The sequence below is a fragment of the Bufo bufo genome, chromosome 6 (genome assembly GCF_905171765.1).
Source record: "Bufo bufo chromosome 6, aBufBuf1.1, whole genome shotgun sequence".
Taxonomy (NCBI): domain Eukaryota; kingdom Metazoa; phylum Chordata; class Amphibia; order Anura; family Bufonidae; genus Bufo; species Bufo bufo.
In genome coordinates this window covers 382,915,352-382,937,143 of record NC_053394.1, presented here as the reverse complement: position 1 = coordinate 382,937,143, position 21,792 = coordinate 382,915,352, and the positions used below count along the sequence as shown (strand labels likewise).

The 21,792-nt window shown below is 46.5% G+C and overlaps 2 protein-coding genes across 2 annotated transcripts in view; one reads left to right on the top strand and one right to left on the bottom strand.

Annotated features, from left to right (window-relative positions):
- The window catches only part of LOC121003546 (zinc finger protein 22-like), a 717,821-nt gene that overhangs the window by 17,505 nt on the left and 678,524 nt on the right, over nt 1–21,792 (top strand). The window contains exon 2 of the mRNA XM_040435448.1: nt 3,066–3,157. Coding sequence (XP_040291382.1) covers nt 3,066–3,157 — 92 coding nt within the window. The remainder of the gene's footprint in view (nt 1–3,065; nt 3,158–21,792) is intronic.
- LOC121003529 (zinc finger protein 268-like) overlaps nt 1–21,792 on the bottom strand; it is a 948,872-nt gene that overhangs the window by 758,343 nt on the left and 168,737 nt on the right. The window lies entirely within an intron of this gene.

The following is a 21,792-nucleotide window of genomic DNA, read 5'->3' as shown; positions in this document are numbered from 1 at the left end:
GGGTCTCAAGCCTCCATCCTTCTTCTCCACGAAGAAGAACCAGGCTCCAGCGGGGGAAGTGGATGGACGAATGAAACCCTTCTCGAAACTCTCTTAAAATAATCACGCTGGGCCTGAATCTCAGGCCCAGTGAGATTATATAGATGTCCCTGGGGGTGGCATAGTTCTATGGGACAATCATATGACCTATGGGGAGGTAACACATCAGCCCCCTGTAGACTGAACACGCCCTGGAAGTGATGGTAATGCTGGGGTAATTTACTTAATACTTCCATGGAGGCTAGTGGCAACTCAGGACATATGCACCGAGTGGGGCATTCAGTACTCCACTGGCAAATCTGACCTGAGCGCCAGTCCACTATCGGATTATGGAGTCTCAACCAAGGGAGACCCAAAATCACCAGAGTGGATGGAATGTCCAGGACAAAAAGGCTTAAGGTCTCCCGATGATCAGCCCCCACTGTTACCTGCATCCCGGGCGTCATCCACACTGCACGACCATCCTGGAGAAGAGATCCATCAATAGCGGTCACCCATGGTCTTTGGCTGGATAAGCGGGATGCCAAGTCGATGAACCAAGACTGAGTCCATAAAATTCCCTGCTGCCCCAGAATCAATCAGGGTAGAAAACACATGGACTTTGTCTTGCCAATGTAGCGAAATAGGTATCATCACTTGAGTTGGAGGAGGGATAATAGCACCTAGGAGGTTCTCCTCTATGCCCCCTAGGTTTATTTGTTTCCCGTCTACAGGAGGGGCCGGGTCTTAACGAGATGTCCTGCTTTTTCACAAAACAGGCACAGACCTTTCTGTTGGCGATGAGCTCGGTACGCTTGTGTAAGATGGGAGGACCCAACCTCCATTGGCTCTTCTGCTGGCTTGGTGGCCCCTGGATGTGGCCGTGAAGGTGTAAAGCGAGTCGACCGTTCTACCCGTCAACATCGATTGCCTGGGAGATGGCCATCTCCAATGAGACGGGAGTGGGTAAGGCTAGAAAAAGATCCCGGACTGCATCAGAAAGTCCCAGCCGGGAACGATGGCGGAGGGCTGTGTCGCCCCAGGTGGTGAAAGCTGACCATCACCTGAATTCCGCTGCGTATTCTTCGGCAGGGCGGCGACCTTGCTGAATATGCTCAAAATGGTTCTCAGCAGTATGGGTACGACCCAGGTCGTCGTAGATAACGGCCATGGCCTCAAAGAAAGCTTCGACTGACGAATAAGCGACGTAGTCCTGGGTCAAATTAAACGCCCAACGTTGGGGTTCTACACGCAGCAAGGACATTATGATCCCAATCCTCTGTCTGGTATTGCCGGAAGCTATCGGCCGCAACTGGAAATATAAAAGACAGGAGTCCCTGAAGTTTAGGAATTCCTGTCTATCTCCTGTGAATAAGTCAGGCAGAGGAATCTTCGGCTTCACTTGGTGTCTTGCGATCGTGACGGGTAACGTGGAGGTTCCTTGGAGCAGCTGCTGAACCTCCCCCATCACATTAGACAGTTGCTCCTGGATTTGAGCTGCAGCGACTGACGGCACATTCGGGCATCGTTGGGTTAACAGATTAGCTGCTCGTGTTAACTCAGTTAGCTGCTGCTGGATTCTTTCCATGGCAACTGTTTGTTGGGCCCACTGTTCTGTAATGCAAGGCACCAACAAAACAGACCAGTGAAGATGAAGTCAAGGGGTTTATTAACAAAATAAACAAAGTCCAGGCAAAACACTGGAGCTAATATCAGGCAAACAAAACAAAGGGAAGCCAGGAGTAGTCCCGATCTGTGCAATAGTCCTTGTGTAACTTGCCGAGTGAACAGATCCCACTGGAACGGACGAAGTCCAAGAAAACTTCAGTCAGCATCAAGCAGTACTGACCTACACCTGGATGAGGGAAGAGAACAGTGGTCACTGACCGACCTGGGAGGCCACCTTTTATGTGCCTGCTAACAAATCCCAGGGCGCCAAGTGTCCACTCACCATAGGTCATGATCCTGCCCTACACCTGTGTACAAGGCTTTGGTCGGACATTAGTCAATTAGACCAACCCTGCCCCCTAATCTACTTTGAACTTGCGGCCAGGTACTATTCCCATCGACCCCGTATCCCCTTTCAAACCCGTCTTCGAGCGTACACGTGGACGCACGACAGGCTCTGAGAGAGTGCGCGAGCGCGTCGACATGGACACCGGAATGGAATCCGCAATAGGCACCGGAGACCAGCCCGGCCGCAGAGTAGTGGCGCTAGCCCGGCCAAGCTGTCCCCGAAACCCATGCGGTCTTCCCCTCCGGCGCACATGCGAACGCGTCCCCGCGTCGGTTCGCAAAGGGGTCGGAGCTGGAGTATCAGTGGAGACACGCATAACCTGTCCCGCAGCTCCACGAGGACCCTTTTTAGTCACACCGGAGTGCGAGACAGGTGAGGATCTTACATGCAAATGGTTAGTTTTAATAGACAAATACATTTATCTTGGCCAAGGCTTCCACTTCTAGTGCAAATATTATCTACTTTCTAAAGGTAACCATTCCATTATAACATTTTTAATCGATTACTTAAAGGCCTCTATTTCTATCTCAGCAAAAGTAGTTAGTACTAAAAGTACTCAGTATTCACTTCAATATGGTCATTAAGTCTTTAGCTAAGCTCCTTTTTGAGGTGTAAACACAATGGGGGTCCTTTACTATTCTGAAATAAGCCTAAATTAGACGTATTTCAGGTGTAGATGTCGGTGCAATGGGGGGCGGCAGGTCTACAATTGTCGGCGTGGAGTGGATGGGGAAGGGAGCAGGCCAGCAGGCATGTCTCATTTACCATTTTCTACAAATGTTTCAGGTGTAGAAAAGGGTCTTACTGTAAGATAACTTGGAAGCTGTCTTACATATAGAACTGGTGCTGGAAGCCCGGAAGTTATAGAGAGGCCTGAGCCTCTTCATAACTTCGTCTGAACCACCGCCAGTTTAGGGCTTTGTTAAGACCTGCACCTAAAACACAGGTCTTAATAAATGTGCCCCAAGATGTATACCTAAGACAACATCGCTGACCATCTGATCTAATCCTGATTCTGCAACACATACAGGTAAGGAAGAGAGAACACCCGAGAGATGTCCCAGTCCTCTTCTTCCACAGGATAATTCAGAAGAACATCACTATGTCCCACAGGATAATCAGGTAGATGGATATAAGGATATCATGATGGAGGATCATCGGCTTCTCACATCACCAGGTAATAGACATGACTAAATACACACATCCTCTCATTATCTGTAAGGAATGAATTCAGTCACTGGATGTGTTTCCTACAGTTAAAGAGAGAAGAACATCGGAGAGATGTCCCAGTTCTTTTCTTCTACAGGATGGTGCAGAAGAGCATCACAATGTCCCACAGGATGATCAGGTAGATGGAGATAAGGTCTCATGAAATGTCCCTTATGGTCTGTAGAAGGCTATAAAGATCTTGTCTTCAGTCTTGTTTTATCCACCAGTATTATATGTTTTATCCTTGTATAATGAAAAAGATGGAGATGGCAGGATTACAGCTGACGTTACATGTTTTTTGGATCTTCTCACTATTTTCTGCCCGTGTAGACTTTTAAGATGGCCTCCTCTGTCCACTGCTGCAGATCCTTTGTGGTTGCACAAGAGTGGCACAACAGTTTTCTGAGAGGTCTTAGGCCGGAACCATGCAATACTACAAATGGTCAATCAAAGTTGTGCACGGATTGTCACCTTGAACATGAACATCAGGAGATAAATGCATCATTATCTTCAAAGGTTTTGTAGTCTAGGGTGCAGTCTCCTGGTGTCTCCTTAATGTCATAATGGCAGTACCTGTCACGGCGGACGTGCACTCAGACTCCCAAATAAACCACCAACCAGGCTCTGGGCGAGAGACAGGGGAAGGGTCACCTCCTAGCTAATCCCTGACCTCGTTCCCTGCACTGCTCAGCCCACATGCAGACCTTAGTGGTAGGTATGATGTGTCCCTGTGCCTGGGCTGAAACTCCCTAAATTCCCTGAGATGGTGAAGAGGGGAAATAGGAGCAGCCTGCTCGCACAGAACCTGGATGGGAGAGATGACACAAAACAACCAAACTAAAACCACACTTATCTTTCTGAGCTGGAACAGACAACCTTCCTTCCTAGCTTCCAAGACCACAGTGATTCCTATAATCCGCTCAGAGCACTGGGATGGTGTGCTATTTAAACTAATGACCCCACCCAGTGCACCTGATGAGAGGCGGATCCAGCACGGCTCCAAAACAAACACTAAACTCGTGCTGCTATCCTGGCCGACCTCTGCACATCATCAGAGCGGGGCATGACAGTACCCCCCCTTCTACGGGTGACCTCCGGACACCCCGGACCAACCTTATCCGGATGGGACCTATGAAAAGCCCTCACCAGTCGTCTGGCATTGACATCCAGCGCCGGAACCCACATCCTCTCCTCAGGGCCGTATCCCCTCCAGTGCACCAGGTACTGAAGGGAACCCCGAAGAACTCTAGAGTCGAGAATCCTGGAGATCTCAAACTCCAAGTTTCCCTCGACTAGAACAGGAGGAGGAGGCAATGGCGATGGTTCCACCAGTCTCACGTATTTTTTTAGTAAAGACCTGTGGAACACATCATGGATCCTCCAAGTCTGCGGAAGATCCAGCCGAAACGCTACAGGATTAATCACCGCAGAAATTTTATACGGACCAATAAATCTTGGACCCAGTTTCCAAGATGGCACTCTCAATTTGATATTCTTAGTGGACAACCACACCAGATCACCCACACACAGGTCCGGACCAGTCACACGTCTCTTGTCAGCCATTCGTTTATACCTCTCACCCATCTTCTCCACATTCCCTTGAATCCTCCGCCAGATGGAGGATAAGGCAGAAGAGAATCTCTCCTCCTCTGGCATCCCAGAGGAACTAGTCCCAGAAAAGGTACCAAACTGAGGATGGAAACCATATGCGCCAAAAAATGGCGACTTACCCGTGGACTCCTGCCTACGGTTATTCAACGCAAATTCTGCTAAGGACAAGAATGAGGACCAGTCCTCCTGATTCTCAGCCACAAAACACCTCAAGTAGGTCTCCAAGTTTTGATTAGTACACTCCGTCTGACCATTCGACTGCGGATGAAAAGCTGAAGAGAATGAAAGTTGAATGCCAAGCCGAGAGCAGAACGCCCTCCAAAACCTGGAGATAAACTGCGTGCCCCTATCAGAGACCACATCTGAAGGAATACCATGCAATTTCACAATATTATCCACAAAAATCTGCACAAGAGTCTTAGCGTTAGGCAGACTAGTTAGTGGTATAAAGTGAGCCATTTTACTGAAACGGTCAACTACCACCAAAATCACTGTCCATAGACAAATGCGTCCAAGGACGAGACGGAATAGACAATGGAAGAAGTGAACCAGCTGGTCGAGTATGAGCAACCTTTGACCGAGCGCAGGTTTCACAAGCTGTCACGTAATTCTCAACGCTCGTACATAACCCTGGCCACCAGAACCTCTGGGATACTAGATCACAGGTGGACTTACCACCAGGATGTCCAGCGAGGACAGTATCGTGATGTTCCTTGAACACCTTGTATCGCAGGCCCTCAGGAACAAACAACCTCCCTGGGGGACAAGAACCAGGAGCCCCCTCCTGGGCTCCCAACACCTCCATCTCCAATTCAGGGTACAGAGCGGAGACCACCACCCCATCTGCTAAAATCGGCGCAGGATCCTCTGAATCACCTCCCCCAGGAAAGCTGCGAGACAAGGCATCTGCCTTGACGTTCTTGACCCCTGGGCAAAAGGTAACCACAAAATTGAACCTGGTAAAAAACAGTGACCATCTGGCCTGCCTAGGGTTCAGACGCTTGGCAGATTGAAGCCTTATGGTCTGTATATACCGTAACGGGGTGAGACGCCCCCTCCAACCAGTGACGCCATTCCTCAAAGGCCAACTTGATAGCCAACAACTCTCTATCTCCAACATCATAATTCCTCTCGGCGACCGAGAGCTTCTTGGAGAAAAAGGCACACGGGACCCACTTGCCAGGAGATGAACCCTGTGACAGCACCGCTCCAACCCCCACCTCTGATGCATCGACCTCCACTACGAATGGCTGAGACACATCCGGCTGCACCAGAATGGAGCAGACGCAAAACGCTCCTTAATAGCCGAAAAGGCCTACAATGCCTCATCCGACCAGACAGAGACGTCGGCGCCCTTCTTGGTCATATCAGTGAGAGGTTTTACTATGGTAGAATAATTTGAAAAAAAAATTCTATAATAATTCGTAAACCCCAAGAACCGCATCAAAGCTTTCTGATTCTCTGGTCGGTCCCACTCCAGAACCGCCCGGACCTTTTCGGGGTCCATACGAAAACCAGAATCAGAAAGCAGGTATCCCAAGAACGGAAGCTCTTGCACAGCAAACAAACATTTCTCCAATTTGGCATATAATTTATTCTCCCGAAGGATCGTCAAAACCGGTCTCACATGATCCTGATGGGTCTTCAGATCAGGAGAATAAATGAAAATGTCATCCAGGTAAACTACTACGAATCTCCCCACCAAATGATAAAAAATGTCATTGACAAATCGCTGAAATACTGCTGGCGCGTTCGTCAACCCAAAAGGCATAACCACGTTCTCAAAATGACCCTCGTGCGTATTGAAGGCCGTTTTCTACTCATCCCCCTCCTTGATTCTGATCAGATTGTAGGCCCCTCTCAAATCCAACTTGGAGAACACCTTGGCTCCAACAATCTGATCAAAAAGATCAGAGATCAAAAGGCAGGAGGTATGGATCCCGGTTCAATTCCCGGAAATCCAAACACTGTCTCAGTGATCCATCCTTTTTCTTCACAAAGAACAAACCTACTGCCACTGGAAACTTAGATGTCTAATATGACCCTTTGCCAAACTCTCGGCGACATACTTTCGCATGACCTCTCTTTCGGGTTGGGAGAGGTTGTAAAGCCGAGACTTTGGCAACTTAGCCCCCGGAATGAGATTAACTGGACAATCATAGTCTCGATGAGGGGGCAATTCCTGAGCCCCACCCTCCGAAAAGACATCCGCAAAATCCGAGAGATACTGAGGTAAAGCCGTAATGGACACACCAGAGATAGATGTGCCAAGACAATTATCCGAACAAAACTCACTCCAACCAATGATTTGTCTCACTTGCCAGTCTATAATTGGGTTATGTCTAGTCAACCATGGCAACCCCAAAACTATAGGAGCTGGCAAATCCTTCATGACAAAACAAGAAATAATTTCAACATGTGAATCACCCACCCTTAAGTGAACACCATGAACAATGTGAGTAAGGCTCCTTTGAGAAAGAGGGGAAGAATCAATTGCGAAAACACGAATCTCGTTCTCTAAAGTGCAAGTACTTAGTCCTAGGTTTTGAAGGAAAAGAAAGTCAATTAGGTTTACCCCAGCACCACAATCAAGGAATACTTCAACAAAAACATTTTTTTACTCTAGCGCCACCATAGCTGGAAGGAGAAAACGGGAACTGCAGGGAGCTTGCATACCTGCCTGCTCCACCACACCATTCATACTACCAAGTGTCAGGGAAGTTTTTTTTTTTTTTTTTTTCCACCTGTGGTTTAACATAAGGACAAGCAAAAATAAAATGACCCCTCTTTCCACAATAGTAACATAGTTTGTGCACTTTCCTAAAGTCTCTACTATCAGAATGGCAAGAAACCTGACCCAACTGCATGGGTTCCTCTGCTACCCCAGAGTTACCTGTAACATCACCCGGGGAGGCAGTAGAGACGAAACCACTCACAGAAGGGGTACCTTGCGCGGAGGGAGCCCTATACCTCTCTCTGATACGTCTATCTAGCCGTACTGCTAAAGACATGGCGTTCTCGAAAGAGTCTGGGTATTCATGAAAAGCAAGGGCATCCTTCAATCTTTCAGATAACCCCTGACAAAACTGACTAAGTAACGCGGGATCATTCCACTCTGATTCAGTAGCCCACCTCCTAAACTCAACACAGTAAGCCTCTGCAATATGTTCCCCCTGAAACAAATTATGTAATCTCGACTCTGCCTTCGAGACCCAATCTGGGTCATCGTAGATTAATCCCAGAGCCTTAAAAAATTCCTCCACCGACCGGAGGGCCTGAGAACCAGGTGGCAGAGAAAAGGCCCAGGATTGCGCGTCCCCTTTAAGCAGAGAAATAACTATACCTATCCTCTGACTCTCATCACCGGACGACGATGGACGCAGCCGAAAGTACAATTTGCAGGATTCTCTAAAACGGATAAAGTCATCTGTACCTCCTGAAAATCGATCAGGAAGAGCCACTTTAGGCTCCACACAAATTTGACCTGCACCAGCTGCCAGAGCATTCTGACACCGTGTGACCGAACCACGTAGCTCCACAACCTCTAGGGATAGCCCCTGCAAGCGGTCAACCAGTGCTTCAATTGACGCCATCAAAAAACCGCTGAGTAATGGCAGTCACAGTAGGGCGGATTATAATGTCACGGCGGACGTGCACTCAGACTCACAAATAAACCACCAACCAGGCTCTGGGCGAGAGACAGGGGAAGGGTCACCTCCTAGCTAATCCCTGACCTCTTTCCCTGCACTGCTCAGCCCACATGCAGACCTTAGTAGTAGGTATGATGTGTCCCCGTGCCTGGGCTGAAACTCCCTAAATTCCCTGAGATGGTGAAGAGGGGAAATAGGAGCAGCCTGCTCGCACAGAACCTGGATGGGAGAGATGACACAAAACAACCAAACTAAAACCACACTTATCTTTCTGAGCTGGAACAGACAACCTTCCTTCCTGGCTTCCAAGACCACAGTGATTCCTATAATCCGCTCAGAGCACTGGGATGGTGTGCTATTTAAACTAATGACCCCACCCAGTGCACCTGATGAGAGGCGGATCCAGCACGGCTCCAAAACAAACACTAAACTCGTGCTGCGATCCTGGCCGACCTCCGCACATCGTCAGAGCGGGGCATGACAGTACCAAGATCATACCACGAATTCTATTCTAGCACATGTAGATGCAAGTCCTCCTTCTTACTTGCATATAGTATAATATAATATAATATTCAGGGGCGTAGCTAAAGGCTCATGTGCCCTGGTGCAAGAGTTCAGCTTGGTCCCCCTTCCCTCAGTGCTTTGTGGCCAGGGGCAGGGAAACACATAGCCTTCGTGCTGCCTGAGGCGAAATTTGAAACTGCATCCCCTGCCCCATGCCAAATTCTTGACCTTACCCTTTCCCTCCAGCCAGAGATGTAACTTGACCTGTATGAACTTTGTATAGTACCGGTGTCTTCTTCTTATGTGGCACAAGGGTCTTTGGGCCCCCTCAGGCTCCTAGGCCCAGTAGCGACTGCACCCCTTACAGCAGGGGTGGGAACCTTTTTGCTGCCGAGGGCCATTTGGATATTTTTTACATCATTCGGGGGCCATACATAATTCTCAACTTAAAAATTTGACAACTATATTTGGTCAAACATATAAGTGACTTAGGGGTAAGTTACACAAATTGTGCTTCAATAAAAAATCTAGAGCAATGTATTTTTGCAGCACAAAATGGCGTGAGCTCTATATATTACAAATAGTACAGGAGCCATTTTGACCACATATTGCAGTCTAATTTTTAAGTTGAGAATGTTATATATTTAGTTCTTTATTTGGCATTAATGGCAGTCAAGCTAAACCCAGAGGGGTCCAAAGAGGGGTTCACCCAGCATTCGCTCTCCCTGCCACTGTCCCTGCCTCTTTCTTCAGAAATGTCCCTGCCTTTGTCCTTTTCTCAGCCTCAGATCTGCCCCCCACTCCATCACCCTCCTATCAGACCCCCAGCCTACATCAGCCTCAGATCAGACCCTCCCCAGCCTTAGATCAGACCCCCAAGCCTCAGATCAGACCCTCTAGCCTTAGATCAGACCCCCCAGCATTAGATCAGACCCCACGCCTCAGATCAGACCCCATCAGACCTCAGATCAGACCCCATCAGACCTCAGATCAGACGTTTAAAATAAATAAAAAATAAACTTGCCTCTCCAGCTCTGGGCGGTGCTGCCACTTGGCAGATTTACTTGCCCTCCCTGGTCTTCTTCCCGTCACGCTGTACTGTGACCTGACAGCACACAGTGTCAGGTCATAATGCGCATCTACATGCTCTACGTCCTGACACTGTAAGTGTCAGGACACAGCGTGGGGTCAGAATAAGACCAGGGAAGTTGAGTACTGCTAGCAATGCGCTGTTCTCTCCTTCCTGTGCCTCCTACATGCTAATGACCGATTCCATAATAGAAGCGGTGATTAGCATTTTTACATCCTGTGAACTACAAGATTACAGCATCATTTATCAGATCCTTCTGGAGAGCTCCCTCCCCACCAGCTACTCCTCCTTGTCTTCTGTATGTCCCTAAACATATCATGCTGCTGAAGATATCATCTCTACATTATCCATTACACTAGAATCTAAACCTTTGCTCTTCATGTGTAATGGATAATGTAGAGATGATATCTTCAGCAGCATGATATGTTTAGGGACATACAGAAAGCAAGAAGAGTAGCTGGTGGGGAGGGATCTTTGTTTTTGTTTAGCAGATACATTTTTGCAAAATTCTTATTGAATCCGATTAGTTTAGAATCAATTTGCTCATCTTTACGCTGAAGGTGTTAATTTCAGGGACTCATTGTCTAAACTTTAGATTGGTCTGCCATACAAAAACAAAGCTTATGCTTTCTGATAAATCACATGAAAACAGTGCCTAGTGCGTTTAATGTTAGTATTAGCAGGTAAAACCAAGGTAGAGGACTGTGGATAACATGACACTGGGAGGACGTGGTGAGGGGGCAGAGTCTGACAAATAACGATTATAGACACGAGTCAGTAACGTAGTGTGATAGGAACACTAAAGAGAGGGAATTCCTCTAGGGAAAGTATTAAGGGAGTGAGGGGATGCTCAAACTGTGCTTAAAGTGGTTGTCCCACCTCACTTGTTCAGCTTGTCTGGCAGCCTGCTCTGCTCTTTATTTTTTGATTTCCTGCCTCCAAGGCTGGGCCCCCACCCTGGCTTTTCGTGACATCACATCTGCTCTTCAGCCTCGTATGCTCACTTCCAATGCTTGTCTAATTAGGGGGGCGGGCTATGATTCAGACAGTCTGAGACCACCCAGCCTTAGAGTCAGTAAACAAGGTTTATATCGTATCCTTGATAAGAAGGTGTGGTGGCTCAGATGGTAGAGTGCATGGGTTTATCTATTAGATTCTACAGTGCAGCCAGGCGTTTTATATTTTTTTTATTTCAGCCCATTTAAAAAAAAAATCCAGCTCCCCACTACATTGTGCGCAATTTTAAATGGTGGACTTGGAAAGCGCAACTTTTCCACAACAACAAGCCCTCTTAAGGCTATATGAACGGAAAATTTAAAAAGTTATGGCCCTAGGAAGGCAGGGAGTGAAAAATTAAAGCCGAAAAACTGAAAATCACAAGGTCCTCAAAGGGTTAAACACGTTTCATTATAGCACAAACATGTTACAGCGACAACACCAATTTTATATTCATATTATTAAACACATAGTTCAAAGACATTTTACAACAAACTCTGCATTGTTATATTGTGTTAGTGGATATATTAGTACATCAGACTGTGCGTTTCAAAGACATTTTAGTACACAGTTTTCATTGTTTTACCATTGATATTAAACGCATAGTTCTAAAACATTTCACTTCATTCTTCCCAACGTAAATTGTCAATATCAGTGTGGAGTGTGTTTGAAGAAGTGGAGAGACATTTAATTGTGCCACTGTCTTTAAATTACAAAAGACACTTGCCATTTTGCTTGTACTGTTAAATAATCTGTCTGTTCCAAACCCCTGACTTTTCATTTATAGGCCTCATAATAAAATGTCTGAGAAATGGAAGAGTGCAAAACGAAAGACTCATGCCTCGTCCTCCCAGAGTCAGAATGTATGTAGTAACAGCAGTATAAGTACCTGCCAGGAGTAGTAGTTGGCCACAGTTCTCCCTGGCTCCCAATATTATTTGAGGACACGGAGGATGGAATTGTGCACTGGAAGGCTCAGCATTTAGACTACCATGAGGAGGATATTCGGGGGAGGAGGGGCACCCCATGCATAGCTGAGTTTGTAGTGGTAGGAGTAGTGGCACCTGTTGCTGCACTGGTGGTGGTAGGGGCAGTGGTAGCAGCAGTGGAACTCAAGGCAAGTATAAAGCAAGTAATCTGGAGGGGGCTAGGAAGCCCATGATGACATATCGCAGTTTTCATGGTGGGAGGTTGAGGACTATTACAATGATTGAGTGTTGGACAGGATCTAAGAGCTAGATCAGGGTGCTGAGAAGAAGGTAACATCAGAGAAAGAGGATGGTGGCAGTGACAGCAATACAGAATGAAGGCAGCATACAGTTAGAACCTACTAAAACCTGCCAGGGCCAAATCTGCTTCTAGTATTGTCAGCTTTGGAACTGGTGATGCAGATGATACTGTGGTCGCAGGCTGAAAATGTGCCAGACCTAAAACAAGCTCGGCTGCAGCTAGCTCTGTGTGGAGTTTGCAAGTATCTCCTGTCTGGCAGTTTTTCTCCACGGTGCTGGAAAACAAAAGCAATGCCCTGTGCAAGATCTTCCAGATTAAAATAAGCCATGGGAGTGACAGTGGTGTCTGCTAGCTACCACAACAAGAGTGTCCTCCTTCTCCCGGTCTCTTTTGTGGCAGCCAGGCGGCATCCATGTGCAGTACTGTGTCCAAGTCCTCATCAGTTACTGCTTCTTCTGCTCAGACTATGCCTCCTCCTATTCTGTCCCACCATCAGCCATCGATAATGGAATGTGTGGCCAAGAAACAACTCTGCTTGCACAAGTTGCTGGTGGTACATAGAGTTGAGCGGACACCTGGATATTCGGGTTCGACGGAACTTCAGAAAAACGTTAGAGTTCGGTACCCGAACTTTTGAGCACTAAAATGGCTGTAAAAATGTCATGGAAGGGGCTAGAGGGCTGCAATTGGCATAAAAATGTGGTTAAGAGCATGGCAAGTGCTTTGCAAACATAGGTGGATAGGGAAATGACTTTAAATAACATAAAAATAAAAAATAATAATCTTGATCTAGGAGGACGAGGTCCATATGCAGTAGGAGGTTGAGGAGGCGGTGGATGTGGCGGTGTAGGTGGAGGCGGTGGAGGAGGAGGAGGTAGCCTACACTGCTTTTTGGTTTAAATTTATTTAAAAAAAAATTTAAATTAGGGTACACCCCAAAACATTGGGAAATATAACCTGTGATAACCCCCTCCAGTCGTGCTAAACACACGTTCAGACAATACACTGGCTGCAGGGCAGGCCAGCACCTCCAAGGCCTAAAGGGCAAGCTCAGGCCATGTGCCCAATTTGGAGTCCCAGAAGTTGCAGGGTCTGACCCCTGTCAGTCAGTTCGTGTAGGCGTGTGCACACTTATTGCCCCACCATGTCGCACGTCCCCGTGATGTTCACGATCCAATTTGATATCTGCTCTATCAACTTTCGATGTTCTTTTATGCGCCTACCATGGTGATCACGGGTGGCGGGGAATCAGGGTTCCACGCCGGAGAGGGAGCATGAGAAAGAGAGACCACATCCAAGGGAGGATTAATTTTTTTAAATTTAAAATTATAGAGCGGAATTATGGGACAAATTATTAAAGCGTAAAAGTGGGACAACTTTTTAATGTTTAAGCATTGAATGAAAGGATGTGGCGCGCATTAATTAATGAAGATTTTCATAAATTTTATTCTCTGTTAACCTAGCAGAGCAGGGGTTTCTATCCGGCAAAATTTTATAAATGTCACCTGACAATGTAATTGACGATTTTTATAAATTTATGTTCCTGTCATCTATGTAGAGGTGCCCCAGTGACATCCCCCATCCATTTGGATATCTTCCCTATCAACTTTCGATGTTCTTTTCTGAGCCTACCATGTTAATCACGGTTATCGGCGAATCAGGGTTCCATGCCGGAGAGGGAGCGTGAGAAATAGAAACCAAATTTTAACGTAGATAAATTTATAATTTTTTTTTGGAATCGAGCGGAAATGTTGGAAAAGCTGTTAAAACGCAAATGTGGGACAAATTGCAGAAGCCCAAATGTGGGCCAAAAGAGTAAAGCGGAAATATGGGAAAAGTTATTGAGGCGAAAATGTGGGACAAATTACAGAAGCCCAAATGTGGGCCAAAAGAGTAAAGCGGAAATGTGGGACAAAGTATTGAAGTGCAAATGTCGTACAACTTGTTAAAGTTTAAGTATTGAATGAAAGGAGGTGGCGCGCATCAATTAAAGAAGAATTTCTGAAATTTTATTCCCTGTCACAATTTATTGAAATTTATTAAGCTGTCAACTAGGTAGAGGAGGGGTATATTACACCCAAAAAAATGTGAATTTCACCCAAAAATTTAACAAACAATAATTTTTTTTTTACCTGTCTACTAGGTATAGCAGTGGTATATCACCCCCAAAAATTGGTGAATTTCACCCGAAAATGTAACTGACAAATTAGTGAAATGACATAAAATAAAATACGTACAAATAAAATAAAAGAAATTGATTTATGAGGTGGAGTTCCATATGGAGTAGGAGTTTGAGGAGGCAGTGGACGTAGCGGTGTAGGTGGAAGCGGTGGTGGAGGAGGACGAGGTTTTTGGTTTTAATTTTATGTTTTAAAATTAGGGTACACTCCAAAAGAGTGTGAAATATCCAAAATACAAGAATGAGCAATTGCGCTGCATTATAACAATGGGTGGTTAGTGCTGGTATACATATCTATTCTGCACAAGGTACAGACAAGTCCTGTGGGATCCATGCCTGGTTCATTTTAATAAACGTGAGCTTGTCCACATTGACTGTGGACAGGCGACTGCGCTTGTCTGTGATGACGCCCCCTGCCGTGCTAAACACACGTTCAGATAATACACTGTCTGCAGGGCAGGCCAGAACTTCAAAGGCGTAAAGGGGGCAGACCCGTCATTTAGTACGTATAGGCGTGTGCACACATACTGCTCCACCATGTTGCTGAAATGCTGCCTCCTGCTAAGACGTTCCATATCAGCTGGTGCTGCTGGTTGTTGTGGCGTGCTGACAAAGCTTTTCCACATTTCGGCCATGATAACCCTGCCTTCTGAGGTGCTGGCGGTGCCCCAGCTGCATTGGCGACCTCTTCCTCGTCCTCTGCCTTCGCCTTGTGCTTCCACTGTGCCCCCGCTGATAGGTGGGAATGCCACCAGCAGCGCGTCTACCAGCGTGCGCTTGTACTTGCGCATCTTACGATCATGCTCCATTGACGGAATTAAGGACAGTACGTTGTCCTTGTAACGGGGATCCAGCAGCGTGGCCACCCAGTAATCAGCACAAGTTAGAATGTGGGCAACTTGAGGAGGAGACACTGCAGCATGTAATCGCTCATGTGTGCCAGGCTGCCCAGAGGCAACAACAAGCTGTCCTTTGGTTTTGAGGTGTCCACTGGAGCTCGTGCTTAGCACTTAAATGCCTGGTCATGCAGGTTGTGCTCAGGTTGAGAACGTTTATGCCTCGCTTCAGGCTCTGATTGCACAGCGTGCAAACCACTCGTGTCTTGTCGTCAGCACATTGTCTGAAGAACTGCCACGCCAGGGAACTCCTTGGAGCTGGCTTTGGTGTGCTCGTTCCCTTGCTGCAGTGGGCAGTAGCAGGCGTTCTGTCTAGAGGACGGCCGCTCCGCTTTTGCACCCTGCTCCCTCTTCTGCTGTGCTGGTGGCTCTGTGTGACCACCGCCTCTTCCTCCAAACTACATAGGTCACTCGCATGACCTTGATTCCATGTGGGGTCGAGGACCTCATCGTCCTCCACATCATCTTCCACCCAGTCTTCAACCCTGCCCTCCTTGTCGGTCTGTACAGCTTTCGAAAGCCCCAGCAGTTGGCACCTGTGTTTCGTCATCATCCGAGACGTGCTGCAATGGTCCTCCCATGTACTCATCTTAAAAGATAAGTGGTTGGGCATCTCTTCCACTTCTGGGGCAGGGCTAGGTGGATGGCCCTGGGAAACCCTGCTAACAGAGTCATCAAAAAGCAGAAGATACTGCTGCATGACTTGGGGCTCAGACTGCTTGGCTGATTTGCAAGGGGGTGAGGTGAAAGACTGATGGACATGGGCTGCAGGTGCTAACTCGGCCCGACCAAATACCGCTGCAGGTTCTGTCGCCTACTTGCACCTGAGAAAGGGGTTTCACTTGTGCGTGTAGCTGGCACAGATCGACCATGTCCTCTCCCTGCAACAGGAGCTCCACCAGCAGCACCACAACCTGGGCCACGTCCCTTATTTGACGCTCTCCTCATATTTCTCGAATTTAGGATCTTGCCCTAAATGGGTGTTTAATTAATAGTAGAATAGAACGACAGTATGTACAGGGTGTGTCTCACACGCCCTGAACCAGACTAGGCCTCAATTAAATTTGTTTTCCCAAAATGGCTGTATTTCAAATACCTGAATAGAACCCCTGTATTTAAAGGGTGTATCTCACACGACCTGACACACACTAGGCCGCAATTAAAGATTTGTGCCCAAAATGGCTGTATTTCAAATACCTGAATAGAAGCTCTGTATTTAAAGGGTGTATCTCGCATGCCCTGACTCACACTAGGCCGCAATTAAAGATTTCTGCCCAAAATGGCTATATTTAAAATACCTGAAAAGAACCCCTGTATTTAAAGGGTGTATGTCACAATGACATCTGCAGCAAAGGCTGCCAAATATTTTTTTTCCAAACGGGTGTTTGTTTAATAACTGAATATGACAGCAGTATATAACCCTTGAATTTCATACGTGCTGATGCTGCAAGGGCTGTGAAATGGTGTATTTTATCCAAAAAGTGTGTTTTTAAAAATCCAGAAAATTATGGCTGTATTTCTAGCTTAAATTGCACACTGACTAATCCAGATGTTGTATATTGCCAAAAAGTGTGTTTTTTTACTAACAGAATATGAAAGCTGTATATAATGTTTGAATTTCACACGTCCAGATGCAGCTAGGGATGTAAAATAGTAGTGTAGTGTATTTTGCACAAAAAGGGTGTTTTAAAAAACCCAGAAAATTATGGCTGTATTTCTAGCTAAATTGCACACTGACTAATCCTGCAAAGGCACCAGATGTTGTATATTTCCAAAAAAGGGTGATTTTTTACAACCAAATTATTAGTGCAGTTTTTCAAGCTTTGATTAGAATGTCACAAAAGCTCAGATGCAATGCTGGTGCACGGAGCTTGCATAAAATGGCCGCCGCCCACCTAACTAACAGACGGATAAAAGTTATTTTTTTTCGGTCAATGGGCTCCGGGCAGGGTAAAAAGATTGTGCCCTGCACCCACACAACTAATTGTAGGTAGATCGCTGAGTTAGATTCTCTCCTATTCTCTCCCTGAAATCACCAGTCCAGCAGCATCCTCTCCCTACACTTGTAACAGCAGAGTGACTTGCAGCGCTACGTGACTCAAGCTTATATAGAGCCTGGGTCACATGCTGCACTGGCCAATCACAGCCATGCCATTAGTAGGCATGGCTGTGATGGCTTCTAAGGGCCCAGAGTTAAACGCTTGTTGATTGGCTGCTCTGCAGCCTTTCAAAAAGCGCAGAGAAATCGCCGAACACCGAACCCGAACTTTTACTAAAATGTTCGGGTTGGGGTACGGGGTCAAAAAATCCTAAAGTTCGGTACGAACTCGAACTTTACAGTTCGGGATCGCTCAACCCTAGTGGTGCAGTCTCTGTGGTACCACTTTGTGGATTCTGTTGCCTTTAGGGGGCTAATGGCATGTGCTCAGCCTCACTAGAAGTTATATACAGTCGCTGTAATTTTTTTTCAAAAAAGCTATCCCTGCTTTGTATTCTCAAGTGGCGGTGAATGTAGGCCACTCCTTGCAATACTAGCTGTGCAGCAAGGTGCACACATTGGACACCTGGAGCAACGGTTACGGACTGGAACAGTTCATGCCTTTCACAGCCCATTAGATCAATGTTTTTTGCAGCGAGGCAGCACTGTAACAAGAAGGCCAGGTCCTATTGACACCTCCACGTTTGTTCTGACACCAGGAACTTATCGGCCTCCTCCATGGATATCCTCCTGTCCCAAACAGAAGCAGGGCAGAACATCGCTCCCACTCCCCCTTCTTCCTATCATGTGAAGCATGGCCATGCCGTTTTAGAGCTGATCTTCCTGGGTGATAGTAGCCACATAGCCACATACTTTCTAAAGTGCATCAAGCAGCAAACAGCGCTGGCTGTCTCCTCACCTAACTCCAACTGGGCAAGGTGGTCAGAGACAACTGCAGGAACATTGTGGCTGCTTTGTATTTGGGAGAAATAACACATGCTCCCTGAATGATGCATGCGATAAATATAGTCGTGCAGTGTTTGGTAAAAAAAGTACTGTGGCTTTTAGAAGGTACTAATAGTAATAATAATCATATAATATAATCGTAATCAGTTCTCACCTCTCTTGTCCTTATACTATTAACAGTGATAAGCAGGGTGTTCTACTGGTGATAGATAATCAGTTCTCACCTCTCCTGTGTTCTCCACTGTCCCTTTGTCACGACCTATGGTGTACGCTGTGACACTGTTGCCACTCTTGCGGTTGCCCGCGGCAACATGTTGCTGTGAGAGCATGCAGTGGCAGTGTCTCGGCCTTCTGGGTGATTGCCGTGACATGGTTGCCATGCATGCTGTTGGCGGTGGTTACGTGTTTGGTATGCTTGTGTGTGCACTTCCCCTTTGGTTGTTGCTGCCCTCTGTCTGGTGCTGTAGGGGTTAACTCCCTGACTGAATGTGGTCACTAGGGTTTTATCCCCTGTGGCTCCCTGGCTGGAGTCAGTTGTACTTCAGCTGTCGTTGGTGCTGGAGCTCTGCTCCAGTCCAGGGTGTTCCATCTGTCCAGTGAGGGCCACCCTTGTGGTCATAAATGTTATCTCAGTGTCTCCTTCCCTTCCTGTCCTTATTTGTATGGAGTGGGTTATGTTCAGGGTGTTTGTATGTCTAGTTTGGTGTTACATGTCTGGTGGTGTTTGGTGTCCAGCATGTTTACTAGACATTCCCCTGTCTCATGTTATTGCAGCTATGGTGTCCTGGTTTCCTGTGTGGTTTTGTGGTGTGTGCTGTGTTCTTTAATGTTGGTGTAGACAGCAGCACTAGTGCACGGGTTCCAGTCAGTGTGTCTGTGGCAGGTAAGTGTGTTATTGGTTTCGCTTACCTGCCATCTCCTTATGCTGTATGTGTTCCCCTCTCCTTGCAGCCTGGCCTCAGATAGAGACTCCTGTTCCTCCATTACTGGGATGAACAGGTCGTCTCTTCCCTTCTCCTTGGTGAGGGATTACCAGGGCGACTTAGGGTCTCTAGGAATCCAGAATATGAGTCGTCCTACCATCGGGGTCCGCTCATACGGTGAGGAGTCAGGGAGAGGATTAGGGACGCTGTAGGAGGTGACCTGCTCCCTTATTACTCTTTTTGGCCAGGCTGATCCCCTTTTACCTTTTGACACCGCACGGTGGGGGGGTTTCCCCTACTCCCCGCCGTGACACCCTTATACTAGGTACAGTATCTTCTTGCCTGCAGTCATCCCAAAACTGATAGACAGAACAGGAAGACAGTATTAAAGGGTTTGTTCAGGAATAAGTAACTTTTTACATGTGTCCGCAGCCTCTACTATCGAAAGAATCATACGTACCTGCTACCCTTAGCTCTGGTTATGTGTGCCAGCTTCTGTGTTTCCATCTTCCAGTAAATGTTGTTTGCTCTCTCGCCGGCACAGGCATGGTCACCTGCTTTACTGCAGCCAATGACTGGCTTCAGTGGTGATGTGTATCTTGTGGACATGTTACCCCTGAATCCAGTCATTGGCTGCAGCAGAGCAGATGATTATGCCCATTCCTAGGAGGTAAACAAGCCATGGAACGAAACCACTTTGGCTTACCGGCTTCACAGCCCTGGGGCGACCAGCAATGACAACAGGTGCACAAACAATGTAATGTTATATACACACAATATAATGTTAGGGATGGAATATAAGGACGCACTCCCTCTGTCTACTGGTTGGAATAACGAAGCAATCATATTGGATTTACACAGGAAACCTGCAGATATTTGGGTCAGATAACTCCTGCTGTCCGGTCATTTTTGGTCGTCTTTTCAGGTCATATAAAACCTTCCACACGACTTCTCCAACCGTCTGATGACTTCTACAATATTTCTTTCACAGCTTGTGGATCCGGGTGAAGATCTGAACAATATTAATCCCCTAGAGACATATGTGAGGGGCGATGAGCAGAGTACAGAGGACATTCCTACAGATAACCGCCCAGGTGAGTAGTGACCACTAAGTAAAGCAGAGAGGTCTCTAAGATTCTGCTTATACAAATACAAAAAATAGATATATTGTGCAATGTGGGAATAATGATATTACAATTATTATTATTATTGATGAGTATATATGAAAGTATAAAGGAATAAACATAAATATCACATACGGAGAGACTTGTACACAATAACAATTACTAATAATTACTACTATGGCTACTTTCACACTGGCGTTACTGGAATCCGGCAGGCAGTTCCGGCAATCTGTATACAAACGGACCGCATTTGTAGATGGATCTGGAAGATGCAGATCCGTCTCGCAAATGCATTGCAATACCGGATCCGTCTCTCCGGTTGTCATCCGGAAAAACGGATCCGGTATTTATCTTTTAAAAAGTGACAAAGGTCTGAGCATGCGCAGACCGCGAAACCAGATCTGTTTTGCCGGAACACTTGCGGCCGGATCCGGTATTAATGCATTTCAATGGAAAATAATGCCGGATCCAGCATTCCAGCAAGTGTTCAGGAATTTTGGATGGAGATAAAACTGCAGCATGCTGCGGTATTTTCTCCGTCCAAAAAACGTAAAAAAGGGACTGAACTGATGCATCCTGAACGGATTGCTTTCCATTCAGAATGCACTGGGACAAAACTGATCAGTTTTTTTTCCGGTATTGAGCCCCTAGGACGGAACTCAATACCGGAAAAGAATAACGCTAGTGTGAAAGCACCCTAATAATAACGCTACTCCCAAGACCATTTGGTAACTAAACCACAAATTCCTATCCCTCTACAGTACAGTGTAGTTACTATACAGAGGTCTTCTCATGGCTCTCCAGTCCCTGTCTTTGCTCTGGTCCCTCCAGGTTTCCTCTTCTGTAGCACTTTTCTTTTCTCTTCTCCTTCTCTCTTCTGCCTCTTCACTTCTTCCTTCCTTCCTAGCAGCCAGTCCTAGTATTGTCTAGAATATGGCTTGGACACATCTTTTTGGTTGTTCCTTTTGGTTTTCTAGCTATTTTCAGTTAACTCTTGAAGACTGATAGAAGCAGCTGGAATGTTGGGATTTTCCAGCATTTTCCTGCCCCACTAGCCATGTACCACCTACTGGACAGTTGTCAGCCATTCTTTAGATAATTGACAACTACAGTACCTTTGATTTGCTAATGGTCAGTTGTCCAGATAGAAAGTACTCGCTCACACTGGCTTTGAGAGGACAAGTATAGGCTCTAATTACCAGGAAGTTGCTGAGAACAGGATACCAATACAATATATGGCTTACATTATTTTCCTAAAAATCTGTATTAATAAATTCACCTACACGCCTTGACATGCTATCAATTGTGAGAGCCAGGTCCGCACTCACCGCTGCACGGGGGACCCGCTTAGACTGGGCCGCCATAAAAAAGCGCCTCTTAGTGACCGCCGTAAAAATACGT